This window comes from Molothrus aeneus, chromosome 3, assembly GCF_037042795.1.
Source record: "Molothrus aeneus isolate 106 chromosome 3, BPBGC_Maene_1.0, whole genome shotgun sequence".
NCBI classification, from domain to species: Eukaryota; Metazoa; Chordata; class Aves; order Passeriformes; family Icteridae; genus Molothrus; species Molothrus aeneus.
In genome coordinates this window covers 2,204,563-2,225,715 of record NC_089648.1, presented here as the reverse complement: position 1 = coordinate 2,225,715, position 21,153 = coordinate 2,204,563, and the positions used below count along the sequence as shown (strand labels likewise).

Below are 21,153 nucleotides of genomic sequence, written 5' to 3'. Positions count from 1 at the left end.
CTGCATTCCTGTGCTCAGGTCACGTAGGCAAGTGGCAGCTCCAGGGCCTCCATGCAGCACTGTGGGACAGGCTCTGCTCTGAGAGTGGCCAGCATGGGCTGTGCCTCCCAGGGAGCCACCCACAGCAGCCTGGCATTGCTCATTGCCAGCGAGGGGCTCCATGCAGCCACGGTCAGCATCCTCACTGCAAAGCCCAACTGGACACTGATGTGGGAGGCAGCTCTCTGTGGAAGAGGTGCTGGCACTAATATGGGCATTTAGCTCTCCCAGGGCACCCTTAGCAGGCTTTAAATACGGCCAGTGTTTGGGCTTTTGTGGATATCACAATGTGAGGAAAATACTTGGCTTGTGTCAAGCAGGTGACAAGTGGGTAGGTTCTCTTCTGAAGGAAAACTGGATGGTCCCTCAGCCCGTGCCAGAAGTGCTGAGGAGAGGGAAGAACAGAGGGATGGGAAGCAGGCTGTAATTTTTTATTTTTGCAAAATGTGAAGCTGTAGTTTAAACTGCACAAACTGGAAGTGATTCCCCTGAAGCCCATTGACAGGGGCTGGGGAAAAGCAGAGCACATGGCACGAAAATCAGGGCTCTCAGTTTCCAGTGATGTTCATGAATTTATGCAGGGATTTCTGCAGCATCCCTTTATGATATGACACCACCTATCCATTGTATTTCTTTAGGTATGTGAAACCAGTTTTGGTTTGTCCAGTAGTTTCACGAATTCTCCCAGTTTCACTCTGTCCTTGCTTTACAGGGTAGTATCAAATTTCATTCACTTCGGTGGATGTGTGGGCTCCTTCCAGCAGGCAGGGCTGCTGGATTCCCATCTGGTTCCTCAGAGACATCCACAGCTCCTCTGGGAAAGCTGTGCCAAGGCCTTTGCACCCTCACGGGGATGAATTTCTCCCCAGTGTCCGATCCAGCCCTGCCCTCTGTCAGTGGAAGCCATTCCCCCTTGTCCTGTCACTGAGCATCACTCTTGGTATTTGCTCACATGTGAAATCATTTCTACAGGCTTTCCAGAGCCTCACATGGACAGCTTAGCTCAGTGAGCTGTCACAGAGTAACAGGGACAGAAATAGAAACACACTCAGAGGCCTTTTTAATAGTTTTGATAGTTCCTAAAGTACACGTTTCAACCAGGTAACTAACAATGTTCCTCAAAAGAAAGATGAACCTTTTGGATCCAGTGTTGCCAAGATGAATGCTCTGTAGCTTCTCTGGCTTTCAGGAAACCACTTCAGTGGATGAAGGTGGACATAGGTTCTACATTTTTGAGCAACTGAGTAACCACTAGAGGAGTTTCAATAGCTTCGTCTGCAGGACTTTGGAATGTTTTGTGTTCTCAGGGTAAATGTTAGACAAACTGTGGAGCTTTAAAAAACATATTTATTCAGCCTTAGTTCTGATAAATGCTGGGCTCTTTAATAATTACCAGTTTAACAATGGAAGTTGCCTGGTTGTAACAGAGAAGAAAATTCACTGTACCATATCCTCAAGTTACTTGTTCTGGATACCTAAACAGATTGCTGCAATTAAAACTCTTAGGTTAAAAAACTGTCCAGTGGCTAGTTTGTTTAAAAACATTGGGCTGTACAAAAGGAAAGCAAAGATGATCCAATTTTCTCAAGTATTGATGATGGAGTTGCCATACTGCATCCAGTGACCTTAAGTACTTAACAAAACAGACTTCAGTATTTTACAAAAACTGTAAACATCTCAGTCATAGTACAAGACTGACACATACACCAATTAGTAGCCAGCAATTAACAATCAGAGATATTTTTGTTTAATCTCTGATAGTCTTAGCTATAAGAAGAAGCAGGCAGTGGGAAGAGAGCTTACTCCATCTCATTCCTGACCTCCAGTTAATTTGTGGAAGAGTTCCTCATCCAGCGTTTCATTATGGTCCTTGGAACGTGTTGACAAGAAGATGTAGCCCCCAATATACTCATGGATGATTTTGCAGTCTGCACTCAGGCACGTGAAAGCAATGGACACATTCTGGTCAAACTCGATGGCAACCTAAGGACAAGAGATGTGGCAAAATCAGGGAAGAAAGAGAAGTGTGAGAACACAGCTGGATCCCAAACACTGTGGTAAAGCACTGCCTGCCCCTGCTAACCAAGAGTTCTGGGTTATGCTCGGGGTGTTTGGCTGCTTGGTTTTGGATTTGCTGCTACAGCAGGGCCCTCTTGTGGTGAAATACTTTTGCTTTGAAATACTTTGCCTCAGGCAGGCAAGAAAATCTTTAAGCTTTTTCCCAATGGGATATGAAGTTCACACTGGGAAGAGCAGGAATGGCACCCCTGACTCTTTGTCTAATGAGTAATGTTTAATCTGTCCATTTTGCTTTGTGCTGACCTTAAATTGCCTTTGGGGTTCCGGTTTTGGTTTCCAGCTGCCATTAGCTCTAAAATGCAGCTAACAGAGCTTAGTTTATCACTGTGGATTCTGCCTTTTTTGAGAGGGATTTCATGTAAAACCAGCAACCTGGCCCAGGGTTCCAAGTGCAGGGAGTACTGCAGGAGAGCAGTAAAGAGTGTATCTGATCTCTCCTGGTTACTGCAAAGCTCCATAAGTGGGAACAGTTTCCAGGCTGCTTCAATTTGCATCAGTTCCACCCCAGAAATCTACAATTTATAGAGCTGGATTCAAGCTTTGAAGCCCCAAATAATGGGCCACACACGGACACAGAGTTGCAGGCCTTGCAATCTCAGTTTGGGATTTGAAAGACAAACTGGGCTCCTATATCCTCAGTCTGCAATAGACACTGAACCACCACCATGTAGAGGACGATGTGTGAGAGTTAAAATGAGATTTTTACTGACGGAGCAGTAAACACAACACGTTGGAATTCACCTGGGAGTCTCTATTTCATCCCATCAAAATCAAGGACAACTTGTCAAGAACAAGCTTGGTAGGAACCTTTAAAACTGGTTATCTTTTAGTTTCTGATTTTTGACTACAGACTCCACTAAGGAAAACTGCAGACAGCTCATTTACTAACATGTCACAACACGTTCAAAATCTTTTCAGTGAGGTTTGAAAATATTTTCTGAAAGCTTCCTTGAGTGTGTGAAATGCAAGGGCTGAAGGCAAAGCTGTTCCAGGTTTACCTGGCGGATTTCCCAGTTCACATTCCACTGCTTCATGTTGGAGAACCTCCACGTTGTGATGGGATCTCCTGTGGCCATATCTATCCGTATCAGCCTGTTGTAGGACACCCCAAGCACATCATCCTTCTTGCTTCCTTTAAACCTGAAAAGAACCCAAAGCCTCTGAGCAGATCTGCTTTGCAATGATTTCTGGCTAGAGAAACATTTCAGCTGCTCTCCTCTGGAAGTGCAAAAAACATGGGAAAAGTCACAACAGCCTGGAATTGAGGAGAGCTTGGACTCATCTTTAGAACAGGATTTGTTATAAAGCAAAAGTGCAGGCTGGTGAGCCATGGCATAAGATGGAAAATAAGGAAGGTAGATCTGGCTGAAATCTTTCCATTTCATTCTTTCCTGCTAAAAAATACTGTTCTTCCCAAATGCATGAACTGGATTATATTTTTACTGGAAAAAATGCCAACAATAATTTTTGTTGCTTCATTTCTCTAATGTTGAAACATGTTCCTCTAGTTATATTATACAATCAAAACAACTGATATATACATGTTTTGGAGTATATCATATTACAAAATTACTGAGGCATTTTAACATCTCAACTTTCATCTGATTAGTGATGAAAAATAAATTCAAAACATCAAAATCTTTGGGCGACAAAATTTTTTGAGTTGGGAATAGCTAGGAACAGATTACTCTACTAAAGAAACAGCCTTCCTCTACCTTCATGCTGAAAGCTGGAAGAAATCTCTGCCTGCTGTGAGTACTTTCAGTATTTCTGATCCTGTTTGTGAACCTTCTCTCTTTGGATGCAGCTGGACCTCAGGGAGACAATTTGTGACACAATTGTGCTTTGCTTAATGCCCCACTGAGATACTGCCCAGCAGTTTGCAGCAATTCACCACTACAAAATGCAGTTTAGGTGTTGGGTTTGTTTGTGCCTTTAACAGGATTAATGGTGATAGATGGGGCAAAAAGTCTGTACCTGTGGCAGTAAATTCAACAGGACCAGGGCTATTTTTGGGCAGGGAATTCAGGGAGAATTTTGGCTCCAAACAAGCAGTGCTCTCTCAAGTGACTGCCAGGCACAGTCTGGGACCTGGGACATCCAAGGACCAGCATCATCTCACAGTTCACATGAGGCTACTGGATTTTGGGAAGTCACAGTTCAATAGTGCAGATCAATTTGTACCCCAGATGATTCCTAGCCAGCCCTGGAAGGGGTGTTAAACATAGATTAAGGAAGGTGCTTCCAAGTATGGTTGTGTCAGTAATTTTCAGCTTTTTGGGGTTTTGTCAAAAGAAAAGGCTGCAGGTCAGACCTCTGCTGTGTCCAAGGAAGCTGCTGTGAACATAATTGGACCTTTCTTGTGCTCACTGCTCTTCCAGATTAGCCTTAAAAAGGGATAATTTGCTGTTCTCTTAATGAAATACAAAAGAAATTAGCATTTTATCATATTGCAATGAACAAGGGTCAGAGTGAACACATCCTGCAAACCTCAGCACACCAATTAGACATGCATTTTATACATTTTGGAGAGTTTATGACACTAAGGGTTTAAAGCTAGTGAGAAGTTACTTCAGGCTGAACCCAAGAGGTCTGTACCAAGGCAGATGTGATGCAGAGTCTACTCCAGGAATGGAGATACTGGGTGCTACTCCTATAGCAAAAACAGCTGTATGGAAATCACTAAAATTAAAAGAAGTCTGTGGGGGAAAAATAGAAATTGTTCTTGGAACAGGGTGTCAAAGAACTTCCTGTAAATCACTGAGCATGAGCTTGTTATGGCAGCTTGATGTGAGTGAGAGTGCAATTACCTTACAATGTAGTAGGATAAACCAAACTCAGGCAGGGACTGCCAGGCTTGGATAAAACGCAGCTTGGCCTCCACCAGGGACATCTGGGACACATTTTGGTGGGCTTCCAGAATTCGGGCAGTCAGCTGGGAAAAAACACAGGAAGAGAAAAAGTTTTCAGCCTGACTGGAGAACAAAAATCCTCTTGCTTTCACTAAATCAGAAATCATGAGGTCTGGTGCTGTGTTCAAAGCTTTGTTGTCACTGTTTGTGCAGATGCAGCACAGAGGGCACCTGGGGACACATCCCAAGTGCAAAGGGCAGAATGGACAGCAAGGTCTCAGGTCTGGGTTTGTGAGGCACTGCCCTGGCTCCATACACTGCTCTGGGGACCCTCCTCAGGACAGGCAGGCTGAGCTCTTGCACAGCAAAAGCAGGACAAGGAATTAGGTGGAGAGCAAGGAAAGACTTGAAGGGCAAGAGGACCCAAGGACCCTGCTTGATTCAGATGGAAACAGTGGCTTGCAGTCCTTAAAATGGTTCCTTTGTTACTCTGAAGAGACTTTCAGGAACAGTGTTATCAGGAGCAGAACATCCTGGGCGACTTAAGCCAGGGCATGGATGTAGGAGAGGTGCCTGGAGGAGGTGCCAGAACACCTGTCCCTGTGTTCAGTTTGAAGAAAAGGCCTCTTGTAAAGGGACAAAGGACTGCTGCAGGGAGTTGTACTGCATGGCTTCCAAATGCTGCTTTGATCCAGCCTCAGCCCAAAGCAACCCCTGGATGGCCCCCGCCCAGCCACACTCAGGATACCTGCTTGGCCTTGAATTTTTTGGTGTAGCGTGGAGAGACGAAGCATTCGGGTTTCATATCTACATTCTCTGGCTCAGAGGCAGCCTGGGAACACATGGTCCAGTTCTTCATCTGCAGGAAGGAAAGGATCTTCTGGACCTCGGGCTGGTAGGAGCTGTCGGCCATCGTTCTGCCCTTGGAGGCCAAAACACAAGCAGCCATCCACCGAGCGTACTGATCCTCCTGAAACAAAGGCAATGGTTTGTTCTGTTCTTCCTTCCTGACTGGACTGGTTCCAGCTACCCCTGGGTTTTAAATTTTCTAAGAAATCCAGTACCTTGAAATAGATTCTCTTGGAAATTTTATAGCATGACTGGTTTTCACCTACTGAACACTTTTTACACAATTCGATCTGATACGTTTCAATAAACTGAAAATTAATGTAAGATCCTTATCACGCTCTCCTCATCTGAATGGGGAGAGTTCTAATAAAGAAAAAGAAATCCAAACCTCAATTCACTGACAACATTGAAACAAAATACTCTAACTTTTTTTCTTTTCTTTTTTTTTTTTTTTCATAGTTTGTTCTGGCTTTTTTCCTAACAGCTTTACTTGGCAACTGGTGGTAAGCACAAGATGACTTACTGTCCTTATTGTGTATTTAAAATTTATGTATTTGTTAGGTCACAACATCATTCTTAAATTTTCTAAAGATTTAGACAATAAACTCTCTGCAGCATCCTCATTTTTCTATACAAATTCTGGAGCAGGACAATCTACCATAAATCTTGAATTCAAATTTTCTCTTGTCTTATTACTCACATTATCACATCTTAAATATACTTCATTCATGCCGTCCGCAACAGGAATTAGTAATTTGATTCCAAACTTCTTTGCTGCAACATTTACATCTGGTACAACTTCACATCCTAGATCACAGGGAATCAGAAGGAAATTAATTTATTTCATTGCTATATCAGTAACTTTAATTACTGCTTTAACACTAAGGAACAGTACTTTGTGGTTGTTTTTCTTTGAGACTAAGGGCCAAGACTTTGAAGCTTAGGCCCTAATGAAAGGTTTTGTTCCATTCACTGCCTGGTCTGCCTTGCCAGGGTGATGAATGCTCTGAGCTCGGGGAGCACGTGAGCCCACGTGGAAGGGAAAGGATGGGATTGCTCCCAAAACCTCAGCCTGATCTTAGGAAAGGCTCAGCACTCGAAATGGAGAGGAACTGCTGGGAGGGGCTGCTTGGTGAGGTTCCAGCCACCCTGGCTGTTTTTCCAGGCATTCTCTGACCTACTGAGGATAAGCACGTTGGGATGCAGAGCCGTTTGTTCATAGAAGTCGATCTTGTATTTCAAAGGCTTCTTCTGGGATGGGTACTGGCCATCGCTGGTTCCCTGATGCTGATGGAACAGAGCTAGATGGAGGTGCTGTGTCTGTGTGCACAGCCAGGGCTCCTCCTCCAGCAGCTGCCTGTAGCCATGGGAATCCCCAGGCACACACAAACAAGGCCCAGGGAAGGCTCTGGAGCTGTCCCTGCACAGCAGAATGCAGGGGCAGCCTCTGGCATTCCTGCCCATGGCACCATCCCTAATCCTCTGCTGCCACTGTGTGTTTGCCAAGGACACAGGGGAACACTCCCTCTAATGCAGAGAGAAGTATTTGGAAGTAAAGCATCCCACAAGCCACATTCCCTACCTGACTCAGCTTGAAGAATTCAGCAGTACAGGGGATTTTACAAATCAGGCTCTGATAATCCCAGCTTGGGTCAAACTATTGAATCCTTTCTGTGTAAGCCTCTTCTGCAGGTGCAATCTCCCTGCTTAGGAGTCTCAGGAATTGAAAAAGCTCCCAGACAAATGCTGCTGTGCTTGCCTTCCTGACTCTAGCAGGGATTTGTTTTATTCAGTTCACAGATGCAAAAGAAAAATCAAAGAAAGGAGAAATCCTACCTTTCAGGTTTAGTTTCTCAATAGGTTCTCCCTGTGCAGATTCCTTGTTTTTAAAATAAGATATTGAAGTGTCTCTGAAGACAAACCAATATGTCTTGATAGCTTTGAGTGCCAGTTTCTTGGGCCTAGCAGAAAAAAAGAAATCCCCTTTGTTTATTTCAACACATAAAATTGCTAACCCTCACAAATACTGCAGAGCCTCTGAAATTCAAGGCCATACCCATGGCTTTGGTTGGGTATGACACCTCTGTGTCACTGAGGGGGTGGGAAATGCCTGGATCCAGTCCAGGTTATCCCAGGTATGGACGTGGTTTTTACTCCAGATTTTAGCTGAATCCCATCTGTGATTTTTTCTCATTTATTTCCTCCATTCCTAATCAAAGCCATTCCCTTCTAACAGACTAATCTTTCCCATGAACTCAATAACACAAATGTAACTCCTGATTTATTAACATGAATTTGCATCAGCTTTTCATAGGGCCTTATCTTGAATATCTGCATCCATAAAACCAACTCATATTCATTGTAAGGAAGCAGAGATCAGCTTTTCTGGTTTAATCTGAATCATATCTAACACAACAACATTCTATTTCTTCACTAAGTTTACAGAAGCTTTGTAGCCCTCCAGGAGAGAAAACCAGAGGTGTTAGCATTTGAGAAAATTTGAATGGAGAAATACTTCATAGCTAGTGACAAAGGTCATCAATGAAGTGAAAAAGAAGAAAAAAGAAAAAAAAAATCCAGAGTTTCCCTTTAAATCTAAGAGGATGGTTCAAAAAGTATAGAACTAGCTGGAAAATAGTGATGTACTATATATACCCTCAGACCCTCTATAAAAACCCTAATTTAGAATCCTTCCTAGAAAATGGCAATTTTAATGTTTTAATTAAAAACCTTGGATTTTCAAAACTACCAAATAATTTGGTTTTTAGTTTTCCAATACAGCAACATTCTTCAAAAAATAAGGGACTATAATTTTTTTTAAAGAGATACAATTATTTTCATATCCCTGAAAAAGTTGCTGAAAACTTTTTAGGAAGCTTTTTCTTGTTGTTTTTGAAAAAAAGTTGCAATTCTCCACAATACTGTCTCCATGTGAAAGTAGCATTTACTGTGGTGCATACTGTGAATAAATAGAAATAAAAGTTCACCATAGGAACGGTAAGCAGTGGGACGTGCACAGCTTTGCATCCAGGTTTACAATTAATCAAATAATTACAGCCACAAAGTGTTGCTGTTTAAAGAAAAGTTTTACACCCTACCTGGATTCTACAATGCCTTAGGCTTTATAATTTACATAGGAACTGTTTCATGATGATAAATAACTGCTGAATGCTTATAAAAGCAAACTGTTCTACTGCTGGGGAAAAATGAATAAACCATTGTTAAAAGCCTTAATTCCCTTTCACCTTAAGCCACCTTCATAATAAGAATGTCAAATAAAATTCCAAATTGGAAATTAATAATTAACAATTGTTAGCAGTTAACAACAGTTAAAATTTTTCAGGTGCAGTTTTCAGTTCCTAGATTAAAAATACCATCTGTCAACGGATGAATCTGATAAATACTTGTACAACAGAACACTTTATCTCTATAAAACACAAAGACTGTTTTGTGATAAAAGGCATTACAGACTTGAGGTCTCTACAGTCATTAAATCACCCATAAAACAAGAGACTACAATGGGGTCACAGAAACTCATTTTGATATTAGAAAAAGCAGACTCCATGTTCAGTAAGAAAGGGGTAATTTGGATGTTCCTTTTGTTTAAAAAATACATTCCCTGGGGTTACTTTCAGAAATTCTTCTCAGGGAGAACTGCAAGTTTCTTCTGGTTTCTTACTGGCAAAAAAAAAAGAAAAAGTAAATATGATTGAAAATAGAATTTAAACTCTTTTGTTTAGAGATGATGACTGATGAGCACAAGGAAATACAGACAGCAGGGTGTTTAATAAGTACAGATACAGCTACCCAGCATCCCAGGAGTGGGAGAGATTTTGCCAAGCAACACTGCCAGAAGCAGGAAGAGAAAGATTGGAAGAGAATACTAGGCTGGTTAGACCTATCTGGGGTATTTGTCAATTTATAACTGTCAGATGTACTGTTAAGATTAGAATGAAAAACTCAAGAGATCTCTTGTAAGGTTAAACTTTTGGTTTTGTATGTTTTATTGTTAATTTTAACAACTCACCTAACTAGCTTGAGATTATCAGCAAGTTTCGGGATGTCTGTGATGTCCTCCTAATCAGGAATAATTAGGAATAATTTTAGTACAATGCACTTTGTAATAAACTGTAAAAAAAAATCAAGAACAGGAAGGCTCATGCAAGTCAACAGATTTGGCACAGCAAAAGAAATTCTGGGGTCCCAAAGGACATACCAAAAAGTTGCTTTTATTTCCACCTTCCAATGTCACTTCCAGATTGGAAAGGGCAGCTTCTACTTCATCCACTTCTGATTCACAGGTGGAGTCTTGTGTCTCTGATGATAGTGATAACTTGCTTACATGGTACTAAAATAAAACATCAGCATCCAATAGTCAATGCATCAATTATCAGCACACAATCACAGTGTTTGAAAACAGATCATTGGGTCTCCTGGGTCTTGGAGAACTGTGTGAAGTTCTGCAGGAACCAGGGGGTTTCCCAAGGAAACAGCCATGTCCACTGTGGCTCCTGTGCAATGGCTGATAATGGTTTCCTGTTTTAATGATCAGTGTTTGTATTCCTTTGCTGAATAATTGCCCCTGCTCTGGGAGGCTGCTACGTTTGGATCCCTACTCCTGCCATCCATACAAGGTGGAAACTGGGAAGCAAAATGCTCTGGTGCTCTGCAGTGACAGGCTGTGAATTCTTGGCAGCTCTGTTTACATTTAGAAGGAAGGAATTTATTATTAAGCAAGTTTGTGCTTTTTTACCTATGGTCAGAGACTAAGCCATGCTCAGTCATGTTAAATTCCCAAGTACTCCATAGTGTCCCTATCTTCAGATTTTCCTGGCTGTTGGGAAATGTTCACATGGTGTACACATGGTGAATTACAGGAATTTTCAGGAAGAAGAGATGAAGGGAAGGTAGCTGGTATGGGAAGCCACACTTCATACTAATAGTGGTATCACAGTTACATTCTGGGTGCAGATAATGTTAGTAACTGTTTCCATAATTGTGTGACTAATGGTTGTTAGTGCTGCTGCTGAATTCAGTTGCTGTAGCTGATGGATGCTGCTGAGTGTTTCTCACCCCAAGAGCAGACCCCCAGTCCAAGCAGAGCTCCTGGGCTGTGTCCTAGCCTTGTCCTAACCTGTGCCTGCCTGTTGGAGGAGCAGGTTTTGCCCCTGGGCTCGGGTACGTGCCTGCAGTGCTGCAAAGATGAGCATCTCCTCCTCGGTGCAGTCGATCTCCTCCAGCAGGATGGCCCAGCGCGCCTGCTCGTAGATCTGGTTGATGCGCACGGCGTCGTACTGCGGGAACAGCAAACGGGGCTTAGGCGCAGCCTCGGGGCCAGGGCTGGCTGACCCACGCTGCCTGAGCCACTCTGCTTTGTGATGGCTTCCTTCCTCTGCTCCCTCCTTGCCTTGCACCAGCTCCTGTGATTGTCTGCCTGGTCCCACGGCTGCCTGAGCCTGCACAAAACCAGCCAGGAGCCCGTGGCTGAGGCAGAAGGTGAGGCCCAACATCCCCTTTTGAAGGAAGCCGTGGACTGGGGTAACCAAGATGTGAAACCACACTCACGTGACACAGCTGACTCAAATATGACCTGAAAAACTCCCTTGTTCCTCACTTCTTTTCTTCCTCTCTTGACTTTTTCACTTCTGGTTCTGTCTGTCTTTGCACTGGCTTGAGATTTGCCAGATCTGCTTTCATTCACTCTCTGGTTTTTGGAAAGTGATTATTCCTTATTATCTACTTGGTTAATAAGCTGAAGTGACTCACAGAAATGTTCAAGGCCCAGAGCTGCTGAAATGTATCTGATGGGAGGGTAAACCTTGGAGCGTGACCTCTCCCAGCAGAGGTGAGACATGGTTTGGTTACCTGAAACTCTTTTGGGCATTTCATCCTATGGCTCCAGGGCTGGCTGGGGCAGAGAAGAGAAATGTTTGGGCTGCTGAAGTTGAGACATGTACTTGGATTTTAGTGGGGGTGCCATTTCACCCAAAAACATGCCAAATAAACTGGAAAGTGACCTGATTTCTTCTGAGGGCTTCAGCCCAGAAAAGCTGTGAATTTCAATGAGGACAGTGCAATATTAATGTAATTTTAAAGCCAAATTTCAAAACCAGGACTCCCTACATCACTTAGGATACTGCTAGTCTAGTCTTCCCTTTAATTTTTCCTATTAAAAGAGATGCAGAAAGTAAAGCAGCCACTCTGGAAATAAGGATACTGTTTCTGGTGCTCTTCATACCCCATCTTTAAATTTAAGATCTCATTTCATGTGGGGAACAGCAATTCAGGGTCCAGAGGGTAAAAGTGCAGCCGTAGCTGAGGGAGGGAAGCTGAATTTGATCTCTCTGAAGGGCTTGTTACAAATCCTAGCTAAAATTCTACATGGAGCTATATATATTCTATATTGCTGTATAGCTCCTTGACATGAAAGCAGGCCAACAATGAATAGCAATAAAAACAAAGATCTTACTTTGGGATTCAAATCAAAGAAAGTGTAATATTTAAAGCGTAGAAGAAGTTGATCTTCCTCCTGAACATCTTGTTCCATAAGTGATCGAGATGAATCCAGCCAGCTGTGGAAGAAAACAACCCACAGATCCATCTGTACAGGAGAAACCATCACACCTGCACAGCTCCAGTGCTATTGTGAAACAAAAGTGGGAACAAACAGCTCTAATTCCTCTAAATCCAGGGGAAATTCATGTAACTCAAGAAGGGGGAGCATTCATATAGACTTCCAACTTCCATTTTCTGTGTATATACAATAAGCAATGTTTACTTGTGCAAAGCTCAGTCACCTCTTTTCAATGCAAAATTATTGAACTTATCCACATCTTTTTCCACTGTCTACTTAAAGCCTTTGGAGTTTGCCACCCAAACTGTCCTTTAGCTGTGCCCACTGTGCTCACCTGAATTTACCCTCATCTAACAAGAGACTTGAGCCCAGAGCCTGCACAATGACATCACTCCTCATTTTAAACCCAAAGGGTCTCAGAGAGGCACCTTACCCTGCATTGAGCTTGGCTTTGTCAGCCAAAGTCCGTGGCTGGTACATCTCTGCCAGCATCTCTGGGGAGCAGGTGGGATGGCTGAGGGCCAGGATGCTGCAGCTCTGCTCAGCCGTGGAACCATCACTGAACCAAGTCATGGTGGAAGAGGCTGGTGAGCCACTGACAGGATCATAAATGGGTGTCATGGTCTTACTGTATAAACCTGGATTGGCTGCAAGTTGAGAGCATCATGTTACTGCCATGAAAAATGGTCCTGTCCACTACTTCCCATCACAAAACCCCTTTTCTTTCAAGACAGTCTCCTATCTCTGCTGTTTCCAGCTGGCCTTGTCCTTTCACAGGTGAGTGACCTCAGGGACAGAAATGCTCTTTGTTGCTCTGTGAGATCTCAGTTGTGTTGGACACAGGAAACACATGCTTTCAAGCCTTTATTCCTCATTTTCCTTGCAGGTTGCCAAATTTCATGAATATTTTAAGTGTTGTCCCTCTTTTTCAAAGGGCAGCAGCACATCCTGTGTGCAGGGCCAACACCTGTTTTCTAGAGTGGCCTTTCTCATATCAATGGAAATGAACACATTTCTAGGGACAACAGGGAAACACTGACATATTGGAGACTTCCTGAAGCCACTGATTTCAAGACCATCCTACATGAAACTGGCCTCCTTTGTGTAACAAAGAATTCCTTCCTCCTTTTGACTTCCAGTCAGAACAATAAAATCATATTGATTTTTCATTACCTGGTAATCCAGAACTCACTGGAGAGTTGCACAGGTTTAAGATATCTTCTGTAGCTGGTTCTTTGCTGTTCTTGTCTTTTTTCTTTTTCTTTTTGAGTGTGCCTTCTGATTGCTTCAACAAAGAGAGTTCTTCTGGCCGCCTGATGTCTACAAAGGCAGTTCGGGAAGTGAAGCAAGATGATTACATCCAAAAGAGCACCCATGGTTGGTAACAGCATTTCAGGAAGCTTCATGTTGCAATCTAGACTTTCTTTTTAGCAGGTTGAAAGTAGAAGCTGTGGAAAATCCACTAATTCTATAATAAGGCCAAAGACTTTGGGCTGTGAGTTTGGACAAGATTTAAATCTCCTTTTGTGGGAAGTGTAACTGCATTTTTGAATGCCAGGAAAAAGCTCTTTCTCCCTAACAGCTCTGCAGTCGTAATAACCTCTGTGAAATATCTAAATTATGAATAAGCAAGAACCATTGTAATTGAGGTTCATGCCTTTTATTATTCAGTGCATTTCTCATACAAGATTCTATCTTGGTTCTCACTGTTCTCTAATGCACTACTAATCCAGACAGGTATTTCCAGTCACAAACCTGGCACTTCATTTCTGAAAAACACTTTTACCCTGGGGTAAGCAAAGGCATTTTTGACAATATTCACTCATTCAAAGTTATGGTGTTTCTGTACTGACTCAACCTGGAGGGAAAATGTAGAAATATTTAATTTGGCCAAATGCCAGTTGGACAATTATGGCATCATTATATCAGAGTTGTTAGGTATAATAAAGACATTGCACCTTTCACAATCTACTGCTAGGAGATGAAATTGAAAGTGGATCAATATGAGGCAGTAAATACCTTCTGAAGATGAGTGTGTTAATGGCCTAAGCTTTGAAGATCTAAATTAAGATGAAGAATTTAATCCCTATTTTTGCCCTAAATCAAAGGGATTTTGAAGACTGCTTGTAGACTCAACTGATTCCCATTGGTCACAGGCACATGTCTGGCATGCTCCAAACCCTCTACTTGGAAATGCTCCATTTTTGGGAAGAGTGGGGGACTCAGTGCTGTGAGACATTCATGGGCTGGGCTGGGGTTCTTAGATGTGCCCTGACCTGAACAGATCTGGGCATACAGAAGTCTTGAACATTTAAAGCATGCTACATCTGAAGTGAACACATACAGGCAGAGTTGGATAGCATATTGTTAGTGAGAATAGGTGATAAATCAGTTGGCACCAGTAAAATTGCCTGTGGTGAAGACTGGTGTAGGACAATCTTATGCTCTTAGTCACTGGCACAGAATAATCAGGACCAAGTCCTGCTCCAGGAGGACAAAGATTCCTAGAAAACTGCCAGCTTTGATTACCCAGTACTCCTGCAGCTCGTGGGACACATTGCTGACAGTGCTTGCATCAATTATCACAAAGAACCACTGACATGTGCTGCATACTGAAACCACAAAAACCTGTCTCAAATTTCTCTTTGAGATAAACAGTTTTGTGAGGAAGGACTTCACATCAAAACAAAGTCACCAATAAATGCTCCAGTTTAGTTGCCAGAGGAGATTTATCTTTACTTACTGAGCATTTTGCAGATGTCACTGACAGCTCTGAACACCATGGAAGAGAAGCTGACTTTCAGTCTCACAGTCTTCATGTTTGGCAAGCGAAGCCGCAGCATTTTGTGCTGAGTAGTAAAGATCAGCTTGGCATCTGCCTGCACCCCGCATTTATCCAGTGTCCAGTGGGTTTTCAGAAGCCAACATTTTTTTTGTTCCCACCAAAAAGCATAGTCCGACCAATCTTGTGCTATTTCTGGGAAAATACAAAATGGTTACTAACAAACTATGGAGCAAATATACCAAACACTTAGTTTGGAAACAGGTCTCTGCAAACACAGATATTTTAGATTAAAGCAGCAGCTACAGGTCCCAACCTAGATCCTGTTTGCTGAATTCTTGTGGCAGTCACTGGGACCCAACTTTGTTTTCCCTGAAGATCTAACCTAGGTGCCGACTGTGGCACTGCCTTAGTCTGTGGATATCCACGGGGAAAGAACAGCTCCTGATTCTGGTGCTACATATGGTGCAATGCTGCTGGGATTGTGCTGGGATAAGGACTAACCACAAAGGTTTCCAGCTCAGAACTTGTCAGTGCAAGCTAAAAATCCTCCTACAAAATCTCCTGTCACCCAGATGGGCACAAGCTCTTCCACAGCCTCCTGGCAGCAGCACTGAGCAGCTCATCTCAGCGTTAAGAACCAGCTTCCAGTCCATGGAAGTCTTGGTGACACACAGCTGAGTAGCAGCCCATGCACAAGGAAAGAGATAAAAGTATTGCTGCTCTTAATTCCATGGGAATTCCAAGATTAAATAACTTCCCAGATGTCAATATGCAGTAGCAGGTAAAGCTTCTGTGTGATCTTGGCCAAGCTGTTTCAGTCTTTGCACCAATCCTTGTTCCTTATCAGCTCCATGAGGCAGAGGCTGTTCCTCAGCATGTCCATAACACAGCAGAGCCCTGTCCTATTTCAGAGTCCCCTGGTAAGAGCTGTGTCTCAAGAGAGCTGCTGACACAAGTCAGTTACAGATTTGCTTTAAGTATTAATACATAAAGCTTTTCACACCAGCTGAGTATTTAAAAAAATACTGTGGAGTATTTTTTCTTCTGACTCAGTGGAAACTCTGGCTACCATCAGTTTCCGGCTGAACCGTGTCTCTAAGTGTGCAGAGGGGGTGACAGAACTGATGTCAGATTCTCTTCCTGTGCTCCCCTGCACACAGGGGATTTTACTTTTCACTTCCTAACTTTGACTTGGTTAGTCTTGGCTTTTCCCAGCTCTTCCCTACTGTATCCATGCAATGGACAACATGCCTCAGACTTAGGTTAGAACGCCACAACAGCACAGGAGACAGGAACTCCTGAAGTGCCTTTTAACAACTGGTCCTGTCTGACAGCCTCGGGTGGATAAATAGAGCATCACCTACCTCTCCCCAAACCACACACCTTCCATCCTTGAGTCATTAGCCTGGTTTAATTATCTTTGTCTAACTGAAAGGCAGCCCCAAAATTTGGTTGGCACTTTGGTAACACGGAGGGTGAAACACAGGGAGGGGTTTCTGGTTTTCTGACCACAAAAAAAGCTTCATACACTGTGCTGTGACACTGAAGTAAGGCAGGACCATTTCAAAACACACAGAAGCATTTCTTCAGAGAGGGAAAGATGTGCATATTATTAGCAACACTGTAAATGAAACAGGTCTTTACTCACTGATTTTTTCTACTAATTTCAGCATCAGTCCTCCAACATGAAGGTCCCCTGTGACCTGTAGTGGAATTTCCTTTTCTACACCTTCATGTTGATGATCAACTGTCAGCAAGAGGTCCCAGGTGTGCGACCCATATTCAGTTGAGGAAACCATCTTGGGAAAGGTCTGTGTAAGCTCTGCAAAAGCAAACCAACCAAACAAACAGGATGTTTTTCCTCCACTCTGAAACAAATGCATTTCTCTACAGTCTCAACATCATTCCATGCTGCCAGGACTTCACAGCAGCCTTGGATGGAACTTCAGAAGTGTTATCTTGTTACCCCTGAACTAGACTCTGCTCCTGCAATTGCTCTTGCAAGATAGGAATGTGGGATTTTTTGGTTTCATTCTGATTTTGCCACGCCCCCAACCCAGATGCCTCCATTTGGGTAGATATAGCTCAGTTTTAGCTGGGTTTGCCCACCACCCAATGCTAATCTACCAGCCTGGACACTGTAAAGCCTACAGGTGTGGGATCTGCTTTGGCAATCTGTCCAGTGAACAAGGGCATTTTGTTAACTTGTACACTTAGGGCTCTAATTTTTACTGCAAATCCAAGTTTACTTTTGCAGTTCTGCCAGCTTGCTCCCATGGGACCAAATCCAGAGAGTAGTTTTACCTATTTGGGTACATACAAGGGGAGACAACTTTAGTGGCTCTCTGCCAGCATTATCCAGGCACAGATCTGCAGTTCCTGCTGACTTGCACAGGGATGTAGGCACGTGTCCTTCTCAGCAGGGTGAATTGTCTGAGATCCCACCAGGCTCCTGCCAGGACAGGTGAACAGTAATCATGCCAAGCCAAACTAGAGGAGACGCTCCAAGTAGAAGCTTTGGTTATCATCTGCTGGGTTCTGCTGAAGAAAGAGCTTGTAGGTATAAGGTAACTGATGCTGCAGGCAGGATTTGTGATATTTAATCAGTGAGACAGCTCTCCGTCCTGAAAAAGGCCTTTGCAGCTGAGGCATAGGCACTAAAATGGATGAATTCCATTTATTGCAAACTTTCAACAACACACGAGACCCCAGGTCACAGACTCTTGCTGAAGGGGCTCTACTCAGACTGCTTTCAACATAGAAAATAACTAAGCCAGAAAGGATGTAACAACGTTACAGACTGTTGTAGATCTTCTTAAAAACGAGTGCATAGTAATTTAAAACCTGATGTCAATGCCACTGATACAAAATTTATCATCAAAGGGATAACAGAGATGAGGTGGTAATGACAAAATCGACTAACAAGGAAAGTGATTCCAAACATAAAGGCAATGAAAGTGTATGTGTTAAAGATTAGATGGATTTCCTCTTGAGCAAATGACATTACAAATGAATAATCTGACCAGCTCAAAGCCATCATTTTAGAGGGAAATCACCTTACCAGTGAGTTTCACTGGGATGGGGCTGGGAGTCCACCCTGAAGTTCCAAAATTACAGACACACATGAGAGCCCGAAGTCAGAGAGCTGCAGCTTCATAACTGTGTGAGTCCAAGAGGCCAAGCCACACTATGGAGCAGGCCCTGTTTTTAACTGGTTCTTACATGTGCCAGCCTACACCTTTACACTAAACAGTTACTAAACCAACAAGGGTTGGTACTTATCCAAGAAGTTTGCTTGGCTTGCCTTGGTAAATAAAGGCATTGTATTGGACACTGGGAACTCTGCCTTTCCTGCCTCTGGGATAAAGGATTTTGAATTTGTGCTGCCCTGTGCCACGTGGATTTATGAGCTGAGCTATGCACTAGACCAGGGGGTACCTGTGGAGGGGAAGGGCTCTGGCCCTCCTAAAGCATCCAAGGCCCAGCTCCCAAGCTGGTCTCCCAGGCAGGGGAGGCTTTCAGCATGAGTACAGTATAAGGTACACAGCATAGCAGTCCTTGCAATGTATTGATAGCAAAGCAAAAGTCCTGACTATAGAAAAATCAAAATGCCCCTAGTCGCGCTCCTAAGCATCAATAAACAACTTCAAAAGTAATCCATGGCCAAAGGATGAGAGCTATGGGATTTTATTTCAGGAGCACAGGGGTGCAGTCTGGCAGATGAACTCTACTTTTGCCCACCCTTGTTCCACTATAAACCAATATTGTTACAGAAAAGCAGCAGTCTCATCTGCCCTCTTGGGCCAGCGAAAACACTTAGGAACTGATCTGGATTTTTTTGGGCGTCTATAAATAAGGTTTCACTTCCCAATCTAATTCTGCACACAAATGCCTGTGCTGGCACGGGTGAAAATGAGCAGCCCAAGGGGTGGGCGAAACCCTTTCTTTCACCGGCTTGGAAAAGCATGGCCTCAGTGCACTAATCCTGGCACTCCATCATTCCCTACAGCCGCTCTTTACCTCCCCACTTCCTCTTCCAGCCAGGAGGTTTCATTTTGAAGATAAGGCAACACAAACACTTGTAAATCTACCGGAGTACGCAGCACAAACAAAGCCTGGTCTTGAAAACGGGGCAAGCAAAGCGACGAGGACAACGAACCCCTCAATATTAAACCCCAACCAAACCCAAACCGTCAGGGCTCCACATCTTACAGCCTTCAGGTCAAGCCTGGATCTGCTCGGGAACGTGCCCCGGCTCCCGGGCTTCACGTGGGAGCTTGCAAGGCCTGGCACGGGTGGATCAAACAGGCCAGAAACGTGTCCTCAGGCTACTGCTGCCTCCACTCGGGATTTCTGTGGCGCACCGTGGCCAGCGCAGCTATCGAAAAGCACCAGTGGCTCTACAGATCGAGCTCTCCGCAGATTTTAGCCCTCACAGCCCCAAACTTCAATGGAGAAAGATGGGAATCATGCTGGAGCCAGGTGCTACCGACGCGGGGTTAAGGTCAAGAGGGGTCCCGAAGTCTCTCTCGGGCTGGCGGTGCCTGGCGCAGCTCGGAGGTGCCGGGGGGCCCGGCCCGCAGCACCCTCGGCAGCGCCACTCGCACTTTGAGGAAGTGAAGTGCCGGGCGGCCCCGCGGCAGGGCTGTAAAGCAGCAACCCCGGCTCTCGGGCACTCCCGCCCGCCGCAGGTGCCGCGGGCAGCGCGCACCGCCCGCCCGTGCCGGGCTCGCTCTGGCATCGCCCCGCGCTCCCCACGGGCGCCCCGCGCTCCTCACCTGCCGTCCCCGCCGGCAGCGCTCCCCTCTCCTCCCGCGCCCTTCGCCGCCACCTGGCCTCTGAAAGGCGGCAAGGGAGGAGCGGGGGGAGGCGGCCCTTCCTTCCTTCTCCTTCCCTCTGCCCGCCCGCCAGCGGTGGGAGAAGGCGGCTCGGAGCGCTGCCCGCCCCAGCGGTGCTCAGGGTCACCCGCTCGCTCGCTGCCCAGAGACAGCACCTCACCCATGGCCCCAGGCCACCGAGCAGCTCCTGGGGTTGCTTTTACAGGTTTGAGGCTACCGGAGAAAACCAGTTCCGAGGGTGCAATGGCAAAGAACAGAAAGGTGTGTTTGTGAGGTGAGGATGTGCTAGAAGAGGCACAGTGTAAAAGTGGATTGAACCGACAGGAAAGGGGCAAAAGCTTCTCCATGAGGCAGATTTCCACAAAAAGTCTTTCTTGCCTTATACACGGTGGTACAGTGATGATGTAAAGGGAAAAAACATATCAATGACAGAAAAGAGAAACAGAGATAATAAAGGAAAAAAATCTTTCAGATTAAACTCATACCCCGGAAAAAGACTGCAGAGGTATAAAGGGCACCCACATCATGGGCAGCAAATGGTTACTCTTATGAGAACTATGAAGTTGTGAAGTTGTCAAACCACAGATAATATCACAGGATATTTGCTCCCCTAGGCTTGCTCCCTGATCATGCTCATCTCTTTAGACTGTCTATGCATGCACTTGTCATATCAGACATCCTTGGAGACAGGCACTAGAGAGCTCATGAAGACTTCCAGAGCCTTCTGTCACCTGAGGGCACACAGAGACCTTTAATCACCCCTGCCAGACCCAGCTGGGGCCAATTTCAGGCATTCTACTTAAGCTTAGGCTGAGGGGTAGTTTATCCTTGAGGTCATGGGGAGTAACTCTGCTTTTGCTGCTCCTTGGCACTGGCTTGACTCAGTGGCTTTTTAGATCTTTGTAGGACAGTTTGGTAAACTACCTGCTTATTATTATTTAAATAAAGGTGCCTCTGCAGATGAGCAAATAATTTTGTATGGACTATGGGGTAATATAAAATTCAGGTGTGAATTGGTTGGTGAACAACCAAGCCTGCTGCTCAGCTCAGAAACACATTCTTGGGTTTTGTTCTCTAAACAAATAAAGCAAGATCACAAGCTCTTGATCAAATTGGAAAAAAAATGGTGCTTGGGAG

The 21,153-nt window shown here is 44.3% G+C and overlaps 1 protein-coding gene across 3 annotated transcripts; it reads right to left on the bottom strand.

Annotated features, from left to right (window-relative positions):
* Positions 1 to 1,364: 1,364 nt before the first annotated feature.
* On the bottom strand, positions 1,365 to 20,054 carry FERMT1 (FERM domain containing kindlin 1). Of its 3 annotated transcripts, XM_066547731.1 has the most exons (16): positions 19,957 to 19,993; positions 17,499 to 17,630; positions 16,827 to 17,000; positions 15,137 to 15,370; positions 13,567 to 13,713; positions 12,827 to 13,040; positions 12,289 to 12,391; positions 11,006 to 11,113; positions 10,036 to 10,167; positions 9,847 to 9,896; positions 7,656 to 7,780; positions 6,520 to 6,626; positions 5,719 to 5,940; positions 4,929 to 5,053; positions 3,117 to 3,258; positions 1,365 to 2,022 (listed from the first exon to the last, which is right to left on the bottom strand). In XM_066547731.1, the coding sequence occupies exons 3-16, from the start codon at positions 16,975 to 16,977 to the stop codon at positions 1,849 to 1,851; spliced, it is 2,034 nt and encodes a 677-aa protein (XP_066403828.1). In that variant the 5' UTR covers positions 16,978 to 17,000; positions 17,499 to 17,630; positions 19,957 to 19,993; the 3' UTR covers positions 1,365 to 1,848. The 3 variants fall into 3 exon arrangements, with proteins under 3 accessions (XP_066403828.1, XP_066403827.1, XP_066403829.1); XM_066547730.1 differs by lacking the exon at positions 17,499 to 17,630 and having other exon boundaries at positions 19,957 to 20,054; XM_066547732.1 differs by lacking the exon at positions 19,957 to 19,993 and having other exon boundaries at positions 17,499 to 17,642.
* Between the last annotated feature and the right edge of the window lie 1,099 nt (positions 20,055 to 21,153).